General features: G+C 46.4%; 1 protein-coding gene across 10 annotated transcripts in view; it reads left to right on the top strand.

The window, feature by feature from the left end:
- Positions 1 to 17,823, top strand: part of celf2 (cugbp, Elav-like family member 2) — a 124,028-nt gene that overhangs the window by 16,596 nt on the left and 89,609 nt on the right. For 2 of the 10 annotated variants that reach the window (XM_058069387.2, XM_058069383.2), the window contains exon 1: positions 13,187 to 13,433. The exons of 1 other annotated variant lie outside the window; for it this stretch is intronic. In XM_058069387.2, coding sequence (XP_057925370.1) covers positions 13,381 to 13,433 — 53 coding nt within the window. In that variant the 5' untranslated portion in view covers positions 13,187 to 13,380. Of the gene's footprint in view, positions 1 to 13,185; positions 13,434 to 17,823 lie in introns of those variants that run through there. 7 more of the 10 variants (XM_058069389.2, XM_058069388.2, XM_058069391.2 and 4 more) reach the window with 5 other exon arrangements.

The raw sequence follows: 17,823 nt of genomic DNA, 5'->3' as shown, positions 1-17,823 counted from the left end.
TGTTTTTAAGCTAACATATGTCAGAAAGGAACAGAACCAGAAGCGGTTAGCGTGCGCGGCTGCGTCGCTGTCACGTCTTCACGTCAGCTTCCGGCGAGCGCGCTCAATCCATGCGGCACGGAACGTCGACCGCTGGAACAATGCCTCGAAAGTATCCGCCCAAAAGGAAAGCGGCTCAGCTGGAAGACGGCGGCCGCGCAGGTGACCCAGAAAAGGAGGTGCATGGAGGGGGGGGGGGGCGGGGGGTGTAAGATGTATTTTTAGATAGGAGGCTAATGATTGCGGCCAGACGCGCTGAAAGCTGCACGCTTGCAGATAACGCGCCGTCAATATCCATCCTGTACTCTTCCCACATAACACATTCCGGCTTTTGTCATCCTTGCAGCAGCAAAACGCTCCATGAGATAACGCTTAGCTGCTCGCCGCCAGCAAAGGCGGGGAGAGTGATACCTCCTTGCGGCGACAATCTACACTCGTGCTGGACCCTCCATCGCCAGTCCGGCCTCTTCTTAGTCAACAAACATGCAAATACAAACTCAGACCACAGAAGACATTGTTATCATGTGGAATATTCTACCCTCGTCTAAGGTGACTATAGGGCTGCTATTGCATGTCTACAGGGCTCTAATAATGTTACAAATCCTATTTAGAAGGCTGTTAATATGTTTTCTATGTGTAATATTTATTATTTTCTCTTATTATGTCTACTATATTGGGTAATAGGCGTATAAAGGTGACTATAGGGGTGTTATTTCATGTCTAGTAGGCTCTAATAATGTTAAAATGCGTATTTAGAAGGCTGCCAACAGGTTTTCTATGTCTTACTTTCTCTTATTATGTATATTATATTGGGTCAATGTAGTGTTAAAGTGATTATAGGGGTGTTATGTCATGTCTAGAGGGCTCTAATAATGTTACAAATCCTATTCAGAAGGTCATTAATATGTTTTCTATGTGTAATATTTACTATTTTCTCTTATGATGTCCACTATATTGGGTAATAGGAGTGTAACGATGACTATAGGGGTGTTATTTCATGTCTAGGGGGCTCTAATAATGTTAAAATGCGTATTTAGAAGGCTGTCAACAGGTTTTCTATGTCTTATTTTCTCTTATTATGTATATTATATTGGGTCAATGTAATGTTAAGGTGATTATAGGGGTGTTATTGCATATCTAGAAGGCTCTAATAATGTTAAAATGCATACTTAGAATGTGGTAAACAGGTTGTCTACGACATATGTCTTATTTTCTCTTATTATGTCTACTATATTGGGTAATAGGAGTGTTAAGGTGACTATAGGGGTGTTATTTCATGTCTAGAGGGCTCTAATAATGTTAAAATGCATACTTAGAATGTGGTAAACAGGTTTACTATGCCTAATAGGCCTTGTTTTCTCTTCTTGTGTCTACTATAACAAGAAATAGGAATGTAACGGTGACTATAGGGGTGTTATTTCATGTCTAAAGAGCTCTAATAATGTTAAAAATTGTATTTAGAAGGTTTTAAACAGTTTTACTATGCCTAATAGGCCTTATTTTCTCTTCTCGTGTCTACTATAACAGGAAATAGGAATGTAACGGTGACTATAGGGGTGTTATTTCATGTCTAGAGGGCTCTAATATTGTAAGAAACATGTTGAGTAGGTCATAAACAGGTTCGAAAGAACTTTCATGAAATCCAAATATGAAAAATGATTAGCACATTTGTGGACTAAAATATGTTCCTCTGTGGGGGGGAAAAGGCCTCATTTATGGGGGAATAAAACATGTCAATAATGAAGAAAAAAGACTTCATTTTGTAAGTAAGATGGCATTTTTTGTGAGGAAAAAAAGAGAGACAAATAGATTTGGCACATGAGCGGGTCGGCTAGCGGCTCGGCTAGCGGCTCGGCTAGCGGCTCGGCTAGCGGCTCGGCTCGCGAGTGTGCGGCGCGGTGAGAGGAGGACGGCTCGGAGGAGCGGAAGGAGAAGGCGGGAATGAATATGCATGCAGAGGAGCGGCCCAGCTTCAAAGTGACTCTTTGGCACTTAAGATGGAGCTTGTCCACCTTTTTTCCTCCCTCGCTTCCGAGGCCAGATGAAACCGGAGCCCAGGATGAAAGCGTGGGGGAGCAGCTCAGGTGTAGTCGGACGTGGGGGGATCACTCCTAGCTCCGCCTTAATTTGGACTGCATGCTCGGAATGATCACAAGTCCGTCGGAATGGAACATTTATTTTTAGGAAATGTATTTGAAGCGCTTGCTCGCTGACTTTTTTTATGCAAATACTTTGGTGAATACTTTCCAAACGCCGGGAACGCCGCCATCTTGTTTACTTGAGACAGCATCATGTATGCTAGGGGTTATAGCGCCCCCTTTGGCTTTGGCATCACACCTGTTTACTTTTATGTTGCTGGACCTACCCCCCCCCTTCCCACACACACCTTCACCCCAAAAATCTTCTTTCCCAGCATCTTCCCATTCCCCGTGTGATGCCAACATGGTGTGAAGCTAACATGGTGTGAAGCTAACATGGTGTCACACTAACATGTGTGATGCTAACATGTGTGATGCTAACATGGTGTCATGCTAACATGGTGTCATGCTAACATGGTGTCATGCTAACATGGTGTCATGCTAACATGGTGTGATGCTAACATGGTGTCACACTAACATGTGTGATGCTAACATGTGTGATGCTAACATGGTGTCATGCTAACATGGTGTCATGCCAACATGGTGTCATGCTAACATGGTGTCATGCCAACATGGTGTGATGCTAACATGCTATGATGCCAACATGGTGTGATGCTAACATGCTGTGATGGTAACATGGTGTGATGCTAACATGGTGTCATGCTAACATGGTGTGATGCTAACATGGTGTGATGTTAACATGGTGTGATGCTAACATGGTGTCATGCTAACATGTGTGATGCTAACATGGTGTCATGCTAACATGGTGTGATGCTAACATGGTGTGATGCTAACATGGTGTGATGCTAACATGTGTGATGCTAACATGGTGTCATGGTAAGATGGTGTTATGGTAACATGGTGTGATGGTAACATGTGTGATGCTAACATGGTGTCATGGTAACATGGTGTGATGGTAACATGGTGTCATGCTAACATGTGTGATGCTAACATGGTGTGATGGTAACATGGTGTGATGGTAACATGGTGTGATGGTAACTTGGTGTCATGCTAACATGGTGTGATGCTAACATGGTGTGATGCTAACATGGTGTGATGCTAACATGTGTGATGCTAACATGGTGTCATGGTAACATGGTGTGATGGTAACATGGTGTCATGCTAACATGTGTGATGCTAACATGGTGTCATGCTAACATGGTTTGATGCTAACATGGTGTCATGCTAACATGTGTGATGCTAACATGGTGTCATGGTAACATGGTGTGATGGTAACATGGTGTGATGCTAACATGGTGTCAAGCCAACATGGTGTGATGCTAACATGCTGTGATGCTAACATGCTGTGATGCCAACATGGTGTGATGCTAACATGCTGTGATGCCAACATGGTGTGATGCTAACATGCTGTGATGCCCACATGCTGTGATGCTAACATGCTGTGACGCTAACAGGCAGGCGAAAGCATCCTCCGCACTGCCAATAAATCATCTTCCATAAACGTGACTTTTCCGGCATCCTCCCTCCTCGGGCGGCGTGGAGCATCCCGCTGTCCACAATAAAGGCAAATGAAAAGCGCTAATATAGGACATAAACATAATCATGTGCATAATGAGGAGGTCGGCCCCACGTTCTCAGCTGGCGCCGGTAACGGCGATGTGAGAGTGCACTTTATTGCGTTAGTCATGTAAACGTTGCTCCAGTGATTAAAGCGCCGGCGCGCTTTATTGCTTGTAATTGTTTTGGGGGTCGGCCCGCGCTCCCTGGAACGCCGCCCGCGCCATCCATATTTGATGGAGGCAATATTCTTTTCATTTCCACCCGACCCGCAACAATAACAGCCGTTGTGTGACACGAGGAAGAGGAGGCAGATGGTCTTCATCAGCTTCTTCTGGTGATATCACTCGGTACACCCACCCCCCGCCCCCACCCCCCCAACACGCACACTCTGCATTCCACGTCAGTCTGCTGGAAGTTCTAAGCGGGAATTGGACTGAGCGGACTGGAAAGATTTTGGAGTGACGGAACGTTCATGCGTGAAGAAAACAAGGCAAAAGGTTTTTGGAAAACTGCTGAGTCATGAGATGTGTCCTCGTCCTCCGTGACGGCTCAGGGACGCAATCATGCAAACACCAGCGCTGACTCAGCACTTTGCACCACCGCTCCGGGCGTTCTGTCAGCTCGCCGCCGGACCCCGACAGCCCCGCCCTCGTCGCCTCCTTCTCCCCCCGCCCCCCTTCTTCCAATGTTAGCTTGCGCTAAGAACGTTAGCATGTTGCTAACGGAAGATCGTAACCTTTTGGCGCCGTAGGACGGTTTAACGCATCTGGACTCCCTCAGGGAGGGGGGGAGGGAGGAAGGGGGGGGGGGGCGTGAGTAAACATTTGGAGAGCCGTGATGTCAGCGTCAGCGTGTTTACGTTTGAACAAGTGTGGACCACAGATTCCACCAGGATGAGAACCAGATGATGTGATGACACTCCTGGCTGGCCTGGTGATGCTTGCTTGTAGCTCCGCCCACAAGCACAGCCATTGGCTGGTCGTCACTACATCACTACGTCAACTACAAGAGCCAAAAGAGGACCCTGAAGGTTACTCGGAAGAAAAGCCAAAAGAAGAGTGGAAAGAAGAGCCAGAAGATAACCAAGAAGAAGATCTGGAAGTAGACCCAAGAATAGCAAAAGAAGAATCAGAAGAAGAGCCAGAAGATAACCAAGAAGAAGATCTGGAAGTAGACCCAAGAGTAGCAAAAGAAGAATCAGAAGAAGAGCCAGAAGATAACCCAGTAGAAGAGCTGAAATAAGACCCAGATAGATAGAGATACAGATATAGATATATTCACAACACAGAAGAAGAGTCAAAAAAGTCAGAAGAAGCATGAGAAGATAACCCAAAAGAAGAGCCAAAACACGACCCAGAAGGTGACACCATCCAGACAAAGATTCAGATGATACCCCCAAACCAAGAATCAAAACAGAGTCTGAAGAAGCTTCAGAAGACAACCCAGAAGAAAGCCTAATTATAATGATACAGAAGATTCAGAAGATATCGTAAAAGAAGAGTCACAAAAGACCCAAAAGGAAATTCAGAAGATAATCCTGAAGAAGAGCAAGAAGAAGACCCAGAACGAGACAGAGAAGAGCCAGAGGAAGAGCCAGAGGAAGAGCTGTCAGAGGAAGTGCTAGAGGAAGGACTAGAGGAAGGACTAGAGGAAGAACCAGAGGAAGGACTAGAGGAAGAGCTAGAGGAAGAGCCAGTGGAAGATCCAGAGGAAGGGTCAGAGGAAGGACCAGATGAAGAGCTAGAGGAAGAGCCAGAGGAAGGACTAGAGGAAGAACCAGAGGAAGGACTAGAGGAAGAGCCAGTGGAAGATCCAGAGGAAGGGTTAGAGGAAGGACTAGAGGAAGAGCTTGAGAAAGAGCCAGAGGAAGAACCAGAGGAAGAACCAGAGGAAGATCCTGAGGAAGAACCAGAGGAAGAACCAGAAGAAGAGCCAGAGAAAGAACCAGAGGAAGATCCAGAGGAAGGGCCAGAGAAAGAACCAGAGGAAGAGCCAGAAGAAGAGCCAGAGGAAGAACCAGAGGAAGATCCAGAGGAAGAGCCAGAGAAAGAACCAGAGGAAGAACCAGAGGAAGAGCCAGAGGAAGGGCCAGTGGAAGATCCAGAGGAAGGGTCAGAGGGAGGACTAGAGGAAGAGCTAGACGAAGAACCAGAGGAAGAACCAGAGGAAGAGCCAGAGGAAGGGTTAGAGGAAGAGCCAGAAGAAGAGCTAGAGGAAGAACCAGAGGAAAAAACAGAGGAAGAGCCGGAGGAAGAACCAGAGGAAGAGCCAGAGGAAGGGCTAGAGGAAGAGCCAGAAGAAGAGCTAGAGGAAGAGCCAGAGGAAGAACAAGAGGAAGAACCAGAGGAAGAGCTAGAGGAAGAGCCAGTGGAAGATCCAGAGGAAGGGTCAGAGGGAGGACTAGAGGAAGAGCTAGACAAAGAACCAGAGGAAGAACCAGAGGAAGAGCCAGAGGAAGGGCTAGAGGAAGAACCAGAGGAAGAACCAGAGGAAGAACCAGAGGAAGAACCAGAAGAAGAGCCAGAGAAAGAACCAGAGGAAGATCCAGAGGAAGGGCCAGAGAAAGAACCAGAGGAAGAGCCAGAAGAAGAGCCAGAGGAAGAACCAGAGGAAGATCCAGAGGAAGAGCCAGAGAAAGAACCAGAGGAAGAACCAGAGGAAGAGCCAGAGGAAGGGCCAGTGGAAGATCCAGAGGAAGGGTCAGAGGGAGGACTAGAGGAAGAGCTAGACGAAGAACCAGAGGAAGAACCAGAGGAAGAGCCAGAGGAAGGGTTAGAGGAAGAGCCAGAAGAAGAGCTAGAGGAAGAACCAGAGGAAAAAACAGAGGAAGAGCCGGAGGAAGAACCAGAGGAAGAGCCAGAGGAAGGGCTAGAGGAAGAGCCAGAAGAAGAGCTAGAGGAAGAGCCAGAGGAAGAACAAGAGGAAGAACCAGAGGAAGAGCTAGAGGAAGAGCCAGTGGAAGATCCAGAGGAAGGGTCAGAGGGAGGACTAGAGGAAGAGCTAGACAAAGAACCAGAGGAAGAGCCAGAGGAAGGGCTAGAGGAAGAACCAGAGGAAGAACCAGAGGAAGAACCAGAGGAAGATCCAGAATCCGGCTCCAACGTGAAGAAGGAACGTTATCGTTTAGTTTGACTTCCAAGTGTTTTTTTAAACGTTTGCTTTTTGTGTCCACGGCCCCCACGGAACCCAAATGCCAAGTCTCCTCAGGACCACCAATCAGCTTTGGGCTCAGGACTGTGAACTATGAGGACCACAAAGCACACCTCCATCTGTGACCCTTTCAATCCCATAAGCCCCCCCCCCCCCCCCCAATGAGAAGTAGACATGTTTCATCAAGTCGTGTTGCGGCCCTGCGGCGCCTCACAAATGGACTATGCTAGCTTTTACTGACCTTTGATCCCTTGGTGAGATGCTAACATCTATGGGGGGGCGGGGGGGTGTATATGTGTGTATTTGTGTGTATATGTGTGTATATGTGTGTATATGTGTGTGTGTGCGTGCGTATGAAAGTAATAACACGTGTGTAAATAAAAAGATAGTTTTGTGGTGTGTGTCACCTGCCAGGAAATGTCAAGAGAACACACCATTATTGCTGGGGGGGGTTGGATATTACCCCCCTCCCATTCTTTTTAATTGGCTCCTGCTTTATCTAACCTTTGACCCTTGAGCCTCAATGACCACCTGAGACAAACGCTGTAGTTTGAAGAAACGGTTGTCCCTCATGGGGTGGGGAGGGGGGGTGTAGACTGACCCCGCCCCCCATGTAAGCAACGTACATATGGGCCAGGATGTTGTTACATGATAGCGTGTTGGGAAGAACACGCATGCTTGCGTTCCGTGTGTGGAGTGGATGTGGGAGGTCAGGAATTCTAACCTGATTTCACCCATCAAGCATATCATGCACTGTCGGGACGCTTCCTTCCTGCCTCTCTTCTTTTTACACTCTTTGGGTTTTGGTTGGCACATGTTGGGTCCAGGTCCAGGTCCATCCTGGCAGTGATTCCAGATGTCTTCATTCCTAGCACGCAGCATACCATGCACTGTTGGGACCATTGCATTCCTGATGATAGCTCATCTTAGTCCACTTTCATTGACTTTGTTAGCTCATGTTGGGTCCAGGTCCATCCTGGCAGTGATTCCAGATGTCTTCATACCTAGCACGCAGCATACCATGCACTGTTGGGACCATTCCATTCCTGATGATAGCTCATCTTAGTCCACTTTCGTTGACTTTGTTAGCTCATGTTGGGTCCAGGTCCAGGTCCATCCTGGCAGTGATTCCAGATGTCTTCATTCCAACCAAGCAGCATACCATGCACTGTTGGGACCATTCCATTCCTGATGATAGCTCATCTTAGTCCACTTTCCTTCACTTTGTTAGCTCATGTTGGGTCCAAGTCCATCCTGGCAGTGATTCCAGATGTCTTCATTCCTACCACGCAGCATACCATGCACTGTTGGGACAAATATGGCCGAATATGGCCAACAGCGTTTCATCACCATCAACCTTTTTGGTCTTTTTTTGACACATTTTGGATCAAAATCAATCCTGGCAATGGATCCAGATGTTTCCATGTCTAATAAGCAGCATGCCATGCACTATTGGGACTATTTTGTCCAAAAGAACTAAAGGCCCTTCATCTTTTTACACTGGTCTTGTTTTGGTTGGGTGTTGGTCCAGGTCTATCCTGGCAGTGATTCCAGATGTCTTCATTCCTACCACGCAGCATACCATGCACTGTTGGGACCATTCCATTCTGAGCTTCTTGTTTCTGTTTCTGACTGTTAGCATACTTAGTAGTACACAGCAGTATACTATACTATATAGCAGATATTGCAGTATACTTCATATCTGATGAAGTATGATATGCTGAGGGCCCCCAGGGCCGCATTTTGGACACCCCTGAGCTGAATGTAAGCCGAAGTGCAGCCATTCGTTTTTTCACCCTTTAACCCCCTGCCCCCCCCCAGCCCCCCCCAGCACTCAACCCCAGGTGATGATTAGCTATCGATCATCGGTTCACGCAATCGTTTTCTCGATGCTCTAATTGCGTTTTCTCTTCGTGCGACCGAACCGGCACAGGGATCGATCAGCGGCTAATGAGAGGTGTTGTGGGGGGGTAGTGGGGGGAGGGCGCTTGATCTCGTTGGGGGAAAGAAACCAAAAGAAGACCGCGTCGGACGGTGATGGCCATCTCGCCGTCATTCGAGCCCACGCCGTACCCCGCGTCAGGCCACGCCCCCACGCCGCACAGCCGCCATTCCGAGTAGATGCGAGCTACATGAGCTGATTAGCTAGGATGTTGCCCACAGCTTCACTCTGCCCTCACGCCTTCCTCCTTCTCTCTCGGCGAGCGAGTGGGCCGCCACCATCGATTTGGACTGTTCAACCCCTCTCTCTCTCGCTCTCTCCCTCTCTCTCTCTCTCTCGCTCGCTCGCTCGCTCACACACACAGAAGTTGATTAGGAGCAGCTCTAAATTTATCCCGCGCCTTTCCCACCTCTTCTTCCCCTTCGCCCACTCTCTCTCTCCCACGCCGCTCTCTCCTCGCTCGCCCGCTTTCACTTCCCGACCTCCTTTCCGCTCGCCCGTGACGTCAGCGGCAGGCCAGCGGCGGATCGTGTCAACAGGGGGCGGAGCCAGTGAGAGCACTTGCACTTTTGATTCGAGTGACCAGATGTCCTGGTTTCCCAGGACCACATCCTGTTTCTCGACTTTCTTGTTTTTTTTCAAACGTTGTTTGTCAACCAAAGATAAATATTCTCTTTCTTTCTTGGAGTAATATTATTTTTTATTAGTTATAGCTTTACATTCAAAAGCTGGATTTTTAGCTAATGGAGCTAAAAATATGATATATTATAAATAATACGTATAATACCGATATTAAAAAAGCAAGAAGTCTATTATTCTTTTATGGGATGTCAATAACGATGAAACGTTATTTTTATCTGGTTATTTCTACATCATTCAAACAGATATTTTAGTAGCTTTATGTCATTATTTTCATATTTTGAATATGATATGGAAGCATATGAAATGGTAATATTCTAATTACTACAGTTATAGTATTACATAATTACATATTTTATTGAACAATTTAATCCCCAAAATACATTTATAAAATAGGTATTAATATAATTTAATTATCATTAAATCAATAAATTATTAAAAAATGTAGTTTTGTGTTATGATTGGAATATTTTATGAAATTCCTGAATGTATCATTTTCCAAGCAAATATGTTGTATGGAATATTTACCAATGAAATGCCAACTACGCCACCCTGGCAGCGATGGAGGCTTAGCGGCCATCTTGGCTTGCTGGAGAGGGGGGGGGGTTCAGTGGTTGCAAACAAAGGAGAGAAGAGGGTAGTCGAAGCGCCATTCCACTTGTTTTCCTGGGGGGTTGTATACATGGGGACGATGGCGGGGGGGGTTCATGAAGGCAGCATTTGACGATGACGTGCACGTGGGCGTTGAGCTCCAGGCGCGTTTGACGGGATCAGAATGTCGTTTATGAAATAATCCCGGCGCACTTATTTCACGCACGCCCTCAGCGCACGGATGCACGGATGCACGGATGCACGGATGCACGGATGCACGGATGCACGGATGCACGGATGCACGTGCGCTGCTTCCTTCCTGCGTGCGCTCCTTAATATGCGGCCTTTTCTTCCCTTCCTAATCCTTGTGCTCGTGCACGGGCCTGCTCCCCCCCCCCCCCCCCCCCCCCCTTTCCACGCCGCCGCTCTCGAAGACGGAAGGTTCAGGCGCCCAAACAAGCATCGATCACACAATTAACGTTAGCGCACGCCGGCCGGCAACAAACGGGCGCATGTGCGAGCTAATCGATGAGCTGATGGCCGCCGCTGTAACGGATGGACGCCAAGTCGTACTCTACGGCTTTTCTTCCTCTCGTCTCGTCTCGATGTCCGATGCCGGGGAACCCGGAGAGGCGGCCAATCCGCCCCTGCACTCAACCCCCCTTGTCTTCCCCCATGCCCTGTTGGGACTGTTGGGACTGTTGGGACTGTTGGGACTGTTGGGACTGTTGGGATGCTTTTCCATGTTCTGGTCTTTGCTGGCATATTTTGGGTCCAATGAGTCCGGACTCTGGTTGCACGCGTCCCAGTTGGAGCCCGAGTGCAACACAAGTGAAGTTAGACTGTCGGAGAAGACCGACGTCCCGGCGATGAGCAGTCGGTGCTTCTTAAAGGGACAGTAACCAACTTGTGGGCTGAAACGGAGCCAAAAACTGATGACACGCCACATTTGTTTGGGACGGATGCGTCCTGGATCTCGGACGCCACGGAGACGACACCTACACGACATGGCAGACCTGCCAGGGTGATTATGATGCATGGCGTGTGTGAGAGGGCGAGAGACTGAAATAGAGACAGAGGAAGAGGAGAGTGATGCTGTCGAGTCTCTTCATCCTCCTCCTCCTCCTCCTCCTCCTCGTCAGTGAAGCAGATGTCCAACGGCGTCTATTTAAAGCGCCGCGTACGCCGCGGATGATGCTAGCTCTGCATCATCCTCACGTCTTACCTACTCGTCTACATTGTGCTCGTCCACACACTCTATTACTGGGGTGGCCAAAGTGTGGCCCGGGGGCCACTGGTGGCTGTTTTTGTTTGCACATTGTAAAAATATCCTTTTTCACAAAACAGAAATTTGCTGAAATTTTACCAAAAAAAGTCAAAATAGCACAAAATAATTTAGAATCAAATTTCACGAGTCTAACGCAATAATGTTATGAGATTTTAGAAGCTTGAATCTGAAATATTAATATTGAAAATATTTGGTGACAATTAGCTAGCAGAAAAAGTTCCAAGAATAAAGTCAAAATATGATAGCCAAAAGACATAATCATGAAGAGAACATTTTCAAGAAAATAGTTGGAAAAAAATTAAAAAACACAGAAGACATGACAAAAGGCGGTCATTTTACCACAAAATATATTATGAAAAAAATTCTAACCAAAAAAACTTGTCATATTATGAAGCAAAATAATGTGACTTTAGTAGCATGAAGCTGTCTGCCGTGGGTGGGACTTCCTGTCTTTGTCAGAGTGATACGGGGGGCGTGGGGGGTGGGGATTTGGGGGCAAACACTTGCAGGGTGTGCTGAGTTTGAGGCCCCCGGTCCCAACCTGCTGTACTTGCGGGTGTGGGCAACATTTGGGGTTGAGTCCCCCATGAGTCCCCCATGAGTACCCCATGAGTACCCCATGAGTACCCCTCAGTACGGATGTGGGCGCATGCAGACGCCATGCAGCGCTTCTAAGAGTGCAGGGGGGAACTTGAAACAGGCGTCGTGTACACTGATATTGTATCTCCTCTCCGGGCACAGGAGAGGGGGTGGGCTGCATCCGGGCTCAGGAGGCAGCGGATGAGGCTGGAGGGGCCCAGCAGAGGTGGATCAGGCTGATTTTCATCCAGGCTTCCAGTGAGTCATGTGAGAAGACTAGAAATAAATCTAGAAAATGGATGGATGGAACATTCATTCATTCATTTTCTACCGCTTCTCCTCACGAGGGTCGCGGGGGTGCTGGAGCCTTTCCCAGCTGTATGGATGGAAGAAACAAAACAAAATGGTTGTCATTTTGGAAACATTAGCTTGGGGGAATAAAGTTATGAAAGTCAAACTATTATGGGAATAAAGTCATCATATTATGGGAAGAACATTTAAATAGGAGGAAATAGTTGAAAATTTTGAAAACAGAAAAATGGAAAAAAGAGCTGTCATTTTAGGAGAAAAAAAGAGAAGATAAAAGAATAAAACATAATCATATAAGGAAAATAATGTCATGTTAGCATCACAGAGCTAAAATATTAAATATGAATGAAAGTCATATTATTATGAGAGACAAACAAAATAAAGTTATTATTTTTGTCAAATTATTTTGGGGCGTAGGTCTAATATTATGGCAAAAAATTCATAATATTACGAGCGGAAAAGTTGCAATTCTATTTGCATTCTATTTATATTCTGTTTCATTTTCTATTCTATTGTGTTTTAGATAGAAAAGACTTCTACCTAATAACATGCAGTACATCGCAACATGCAACATCAACAGGAAGCGGTGGTGTCAGACAGGAAGTGGGTGCACTTCTCTTTTTTTTTTTTCCTTTCCTCTCAACGTTTGACGCCCGGGCTGCTTTGTTCTCATCCGAGGGCGTCCACGGTGACACTCGCTTGTCTCAAAGCACCGCAGAAGAGCAGAGGAAAATAAGTAAACCCCCCGCCGTCCCCCCCCCCCAAAAAAAAACAAAAAACCATTGAGGATGGAGCAGAATGAGGCACCATGGGGCCAAAGGAGGCTGTGATCAAGAAGGTGAGAAGTGGAGGCAGCAGAAGCTCCGAGGCGCGTTGTGGCTGGGCTGGAAGGGGGCGGGGCTCTAGAGAGAGAGAGGAAGAGAGAGAGAGAGAGAGAGAGAGGGAGCGAGGCGGGCGAGGGAGAGCGCCGCCAGTTCTCGTCAGCCAGCAGCAGCGGCGGCCGAGCAGCAGCAGGACGGCTGGCGTCTCTTCTTCGCTGACGGACTTTAACGCATCTCTGCGACGCCTTTCCCGGGGGGGGTTGCTTTTTTTTCACGGGCCTTTTGCTTCCAGCGCTTTGCACCGCGTTGACCCCCGCCCTCCCTCTCCCTCCTTTTTTGTCACCCCCCCCCCTTTCCCCCGCCATGGTTTCTATAATTTCAGACCTGGACCCCCTTAAAAGCTGGAACGTCTTAAGGTAAGCCTCGCCCCCGCTCGTCACATGATCTCCCGCCGCTCGTTCTTGTCATGAGATGCTGATGGGGACGCTTTCGTCCAAACTTGGACGCCACCCCCCACCCACCCCCACCTACCCCATCATGACTTCCAAAGCTGTTAGGAAAGTAGAGGAATGTGGTCTTCACATTCCCACATGGCTGACAGCAGCCTCTTTTATGACGTACCCCGTCCCGGGTTCAAAGGGGACACCCCCCACCCACCCCCATCCCCCGTGTCCTTGTTGTTTTGTGTACGTGTGATCGTGCAGCCTCGCTCCCCGACACCTCGAGAGCTGCGCTGCTCCATGTTTGACGTTTCTTTTCGGAGGGATGTCACATGACCGCTTTCGCTTCTGTCTTTAAGAACGCCCCTTGTCACCTGTCATAGCCCCCCCCCCAACCCCCCCCCCCCCCCCACACACACACACACACACTTCCCTCCCTCTCCTTTATTAAACCTTTGTTCTCCCACATTAGAGGATGGGGTGCAGCTCCTCTTCAGGGACCAGAATGTTCATAAAAAGCAGCTTAGCGCTCGTGCATATGCACGCGCACTCGTGCACGCTCATGCACGCACATGCACACTCATACACACTCATACACACTCATACACACACACACTCATACACTCAGCCTATCATACATTGTGTGTTGAACAGCCATCAACAAGGCTGACCTGGGCTCCAACACACACACGTGCACACGCGCACACGCACACACACACACACAGGAAGTGGATGTTCCTCTGGCGTCTCCATTTTTCCTCTAATGAGAAACAGCATGCATATTCATTCCATCTGATTGCATCACATGCACACGCGCGGGGGTGGGGGGATTGGGGGGGCAGGTTGAGGGTGTCAGGATTGTATTTTGTTAGCTCGCATGAACGAACGTACAACAAGTTCAAGAAGGAGTCGTGGAGTCGTTCAACCACAAACATGCAAACCCATCATTGCTTCGTTGGTACGTTCGATTCCCTGGAGGCGTCCTGTGAGCCATCCCGTAAAAATACGGGGCCGTATTTCATCTTTGAAATTTACCCCCCAAAAAATACAGCTTACTTTACCCTTATCTTACCTTTACCTTACCCTTAACTTAACCTTACCTTAACTTAACCTTACCTTTGCCTTAACATTAACTTAATTTTAACTTAACTTACCTTACTTTTACCTTAACTTAACTTTAACTTACCTTATCTTACCTTTACTTTTACCTTAACTTAACCTCACCTTACCTTACCTTACCTTACCTTACCATTGATTTTATTATTTTTTAAATATTTTTTTTCTTTCAAATATTCATTTGAATTAAATGAATAATGATGTATGATAGGGTATATACGGGTATATGGGTATATCCTGATGTATGATACAGTATATGATGATGTATGATAGGGTATATACGGGTATATGGGTATATCCTGATGTATGATACAGTATATGATGATGTATGATAGGGTATATACGGGTATATGGGTATATCCTGATGTATGATACAGTATATGATGATGTATGATAGGGTATATACGGGTATATGGGTATATCCTGATGTATGATACAGTATATGATGATGTATGATAGGGTATATACGGGTATATGGGTATACCCTGATGTATGATACAGCATACGATGATGTATGATAGGGTATATACGGGTATATGGGTATATCCTGATGTATGATACAGTATATGATGATGTATGATAGGGTATATACGGGTATATGGGTATATCCTGATGTATGATACAGTATACGATGATGTATGATAGGGTATATATGGGTATATGGGTATATCCTGATGTATGATACAGTATACGATGATGTATGATAGGGTATATACGGGTATATGGGTATATCCTGATGTATGATACAGTATATGATGATGTATGATAGGGTATATACGGGTATATGGGTATATCCTGATGTATGATACAGTATATGATGATGTATGATAGGGTATATACGGGTATATGGGTATATCCTGATGTATGATACAGTATATGATGATGTATGATAGGGTATATACGGGTATATGGGTATATACTGATGTATGATACAGTATACGATGATGTATGATAGGGTATATACGGGTATATGGGTATATACTGATGTATGATACAGTATACGATGATGTATGATAGGGTATATACGGGTATATAGTTATATGCTGATGTATGATACAGTATACGATGATGTATGATAGTGTATATTGCCGATAGTGATATCAGTATGATATGGGTGTATACTGGCAGTACTCATGCATCCTGGTAGCGCCATCGAGCATGTCACTAGGAGGCGGAGTCAAGCTGAGGGGTTAGGAGGTGACATCACTGGGGGACGGCAGGGCCCATTTACGTGGATGGTGTGTGTGTGTGTGTGTGTGTGTGTGTGTTTGACTTGTTGCCATCAGGCTCCCAAACCGTAAAAAATGATGTAAATGTACGTTTAAATTATTTTTTTATGAATGATATAATGCAATAATTTATTCTAAATTGACTATTAATTTTTGTATTTACTATTGATTTTTAAGTCTTTTTGTGTGTTATTTTTTTAAGTATTTTTAAAGCCGTGAATTTGCGTGTACCCAACACACACACACACACACACACACACACACACACATAGAGCATGGGCACAAAGTGACAAATGTGTTCAATAATGCAGCACCTGGAGGATGGCGCTCTGTCTCCATCTCACACACACACACACACACACACACACACACACACACACACACACACTAATCATGTCCTGTGGCTGAATGAGACCACTGCACTTTGTTACCGTCTTATTCTCAGTGGCACTGATGTCGTATGGAAGCTTTAAACCTCTGGTGTGTGTGCTTCAAGCTGGCCGTATATTTGGTGGCTCCTAAGCGTGGGGGACAGCCAGGGAAAGAAAGGGGGGGGGGGGTGATGGCGTGGTGGTTCCGTGAGCGTGTAAGAGTCAGCAAAGAGAAGAAAAACATTGGCGCTGGGCCCGGGCGAGGCAAAGTGTGTGTGTGTGTGTGTGTGTGTGTGTGTGTGTAAATGTGCTTTGTGTTTATGAGTGACGGACGCTGGAAGTGAAGCAGAAAGAAATGCCGACGCGGCATAAATGCCACAAACACCCAATCCCTCCGTCCCCGATACTCACATGCTCTTTCTTCTACTCCACCGGGGTCAGAGTTAGCTTTGGGGTCATGTGACATCACGCTCGACGCTCTTCCCTCGAGGGGACGGAGAAATCTACCTCACGCCCATCCTTCTCTCAGGAGGAAAAGCCAAAGAAAAAGCGAAAAATGCTTCTTCCCGAGTGGCTCCTTGTTTGTCCAGCCGTCAATGTGCGGCCCGGGGGCCATTTGTGGCCTTTTTCTTATTGGAAAAGTCATAATTATGTGAGGAAAAGAAAGTTGAAATTAAAAAAAACAACTAGAATTTTCTGAGAATAAAGTCAAAATATCACAAGAAAAAAAAAGCAAATTTCCAAGAATAAATGAGTAAATGAACATCATTTTAGTAGCATGGAGTTGGCATATTAAAGAAAATACACGTTCATTTGAAAGTGGTCATTAATGATAAATAAACAAAACAACATATCAAGTTGTCGTTTTTGGAATATGACGTAGTAAAGCCAAAGAAAAATGACAAAAATATCCATTTTTGTGACCATGTCCAGTTTGACACGGTCACATGGGCCGCAGAGGTCAGCCAATCAGCACACAGATGACCTGTCATGAAACATCATGTGACTGCTGGGTTGGGTACTTCCCCTTTCCAACTTCCTGCCGTGGCTCCGCGGTCCAACGTGTGGACTTCCTGTTAAAAAGTGAAACATCAGCAGTGTCGGGAGAGGGAAAAAAATACTTGTGCCTCGCCCATGGAGATGCGGTGCCAGCGATCGTGTCCAACCGTTTGAACGACTCTTTTCCTGCCCCATGAGAGCCAATTGCTTCTACGATTATAAAACCCAAAGCCCAACTGGGAACCTTTCTTCTTGGTCACTTAAAGGAGTCGTTCCAAAAACCCGACTCCTTCGTCAAGGTCACATCTCGAGAAAGAAAAGAGTATTTACATTGGTAAAGCTAGCTTTAAGTTAGCCCTGGCAGATGGCTCTTGTAGCAAGACCAAAGTTATCACAGCTATTGTTTTTTATTGTCCTATCCAGTGCTCCCTTGGCATAAGAGGGGCCCAACTAATTGGACTTCCGGCTGCTATTGACGGGCTGTCAATGTGATGACCGTGGCTGAAGTCCAGTGTTATGCTAGCGTTAGCATTTAGCATGGAACTACCACAATGATGCATATTATTACTCAAAGTCATCACATCTTACCTTTATGCTTTCCCACATAGTATCAGCTGACACAAATAAACAAAAACATGTTAGTGTGAGAGG

This window comes from Doryrhamphus excisus, linkage group LG6, assembly GCF_037039965.1.
Source record: "Doryrhamphus excisus strain RoL-2023G ecotype Guam linkage group LG6, RoL_Dexc_Guam_v1.1, whole genome shotgun sequence".
Lineage (NCBI taxonomy): Eukaryota > Metazoa > Chordata > Actinopteri > Syngnathiformes > Syngnathidae > Doryrhamphus > Doryrhamphus excisus.
This window is presented reverse-complemented; position numbering and strand designations above follow the sequence as displayed.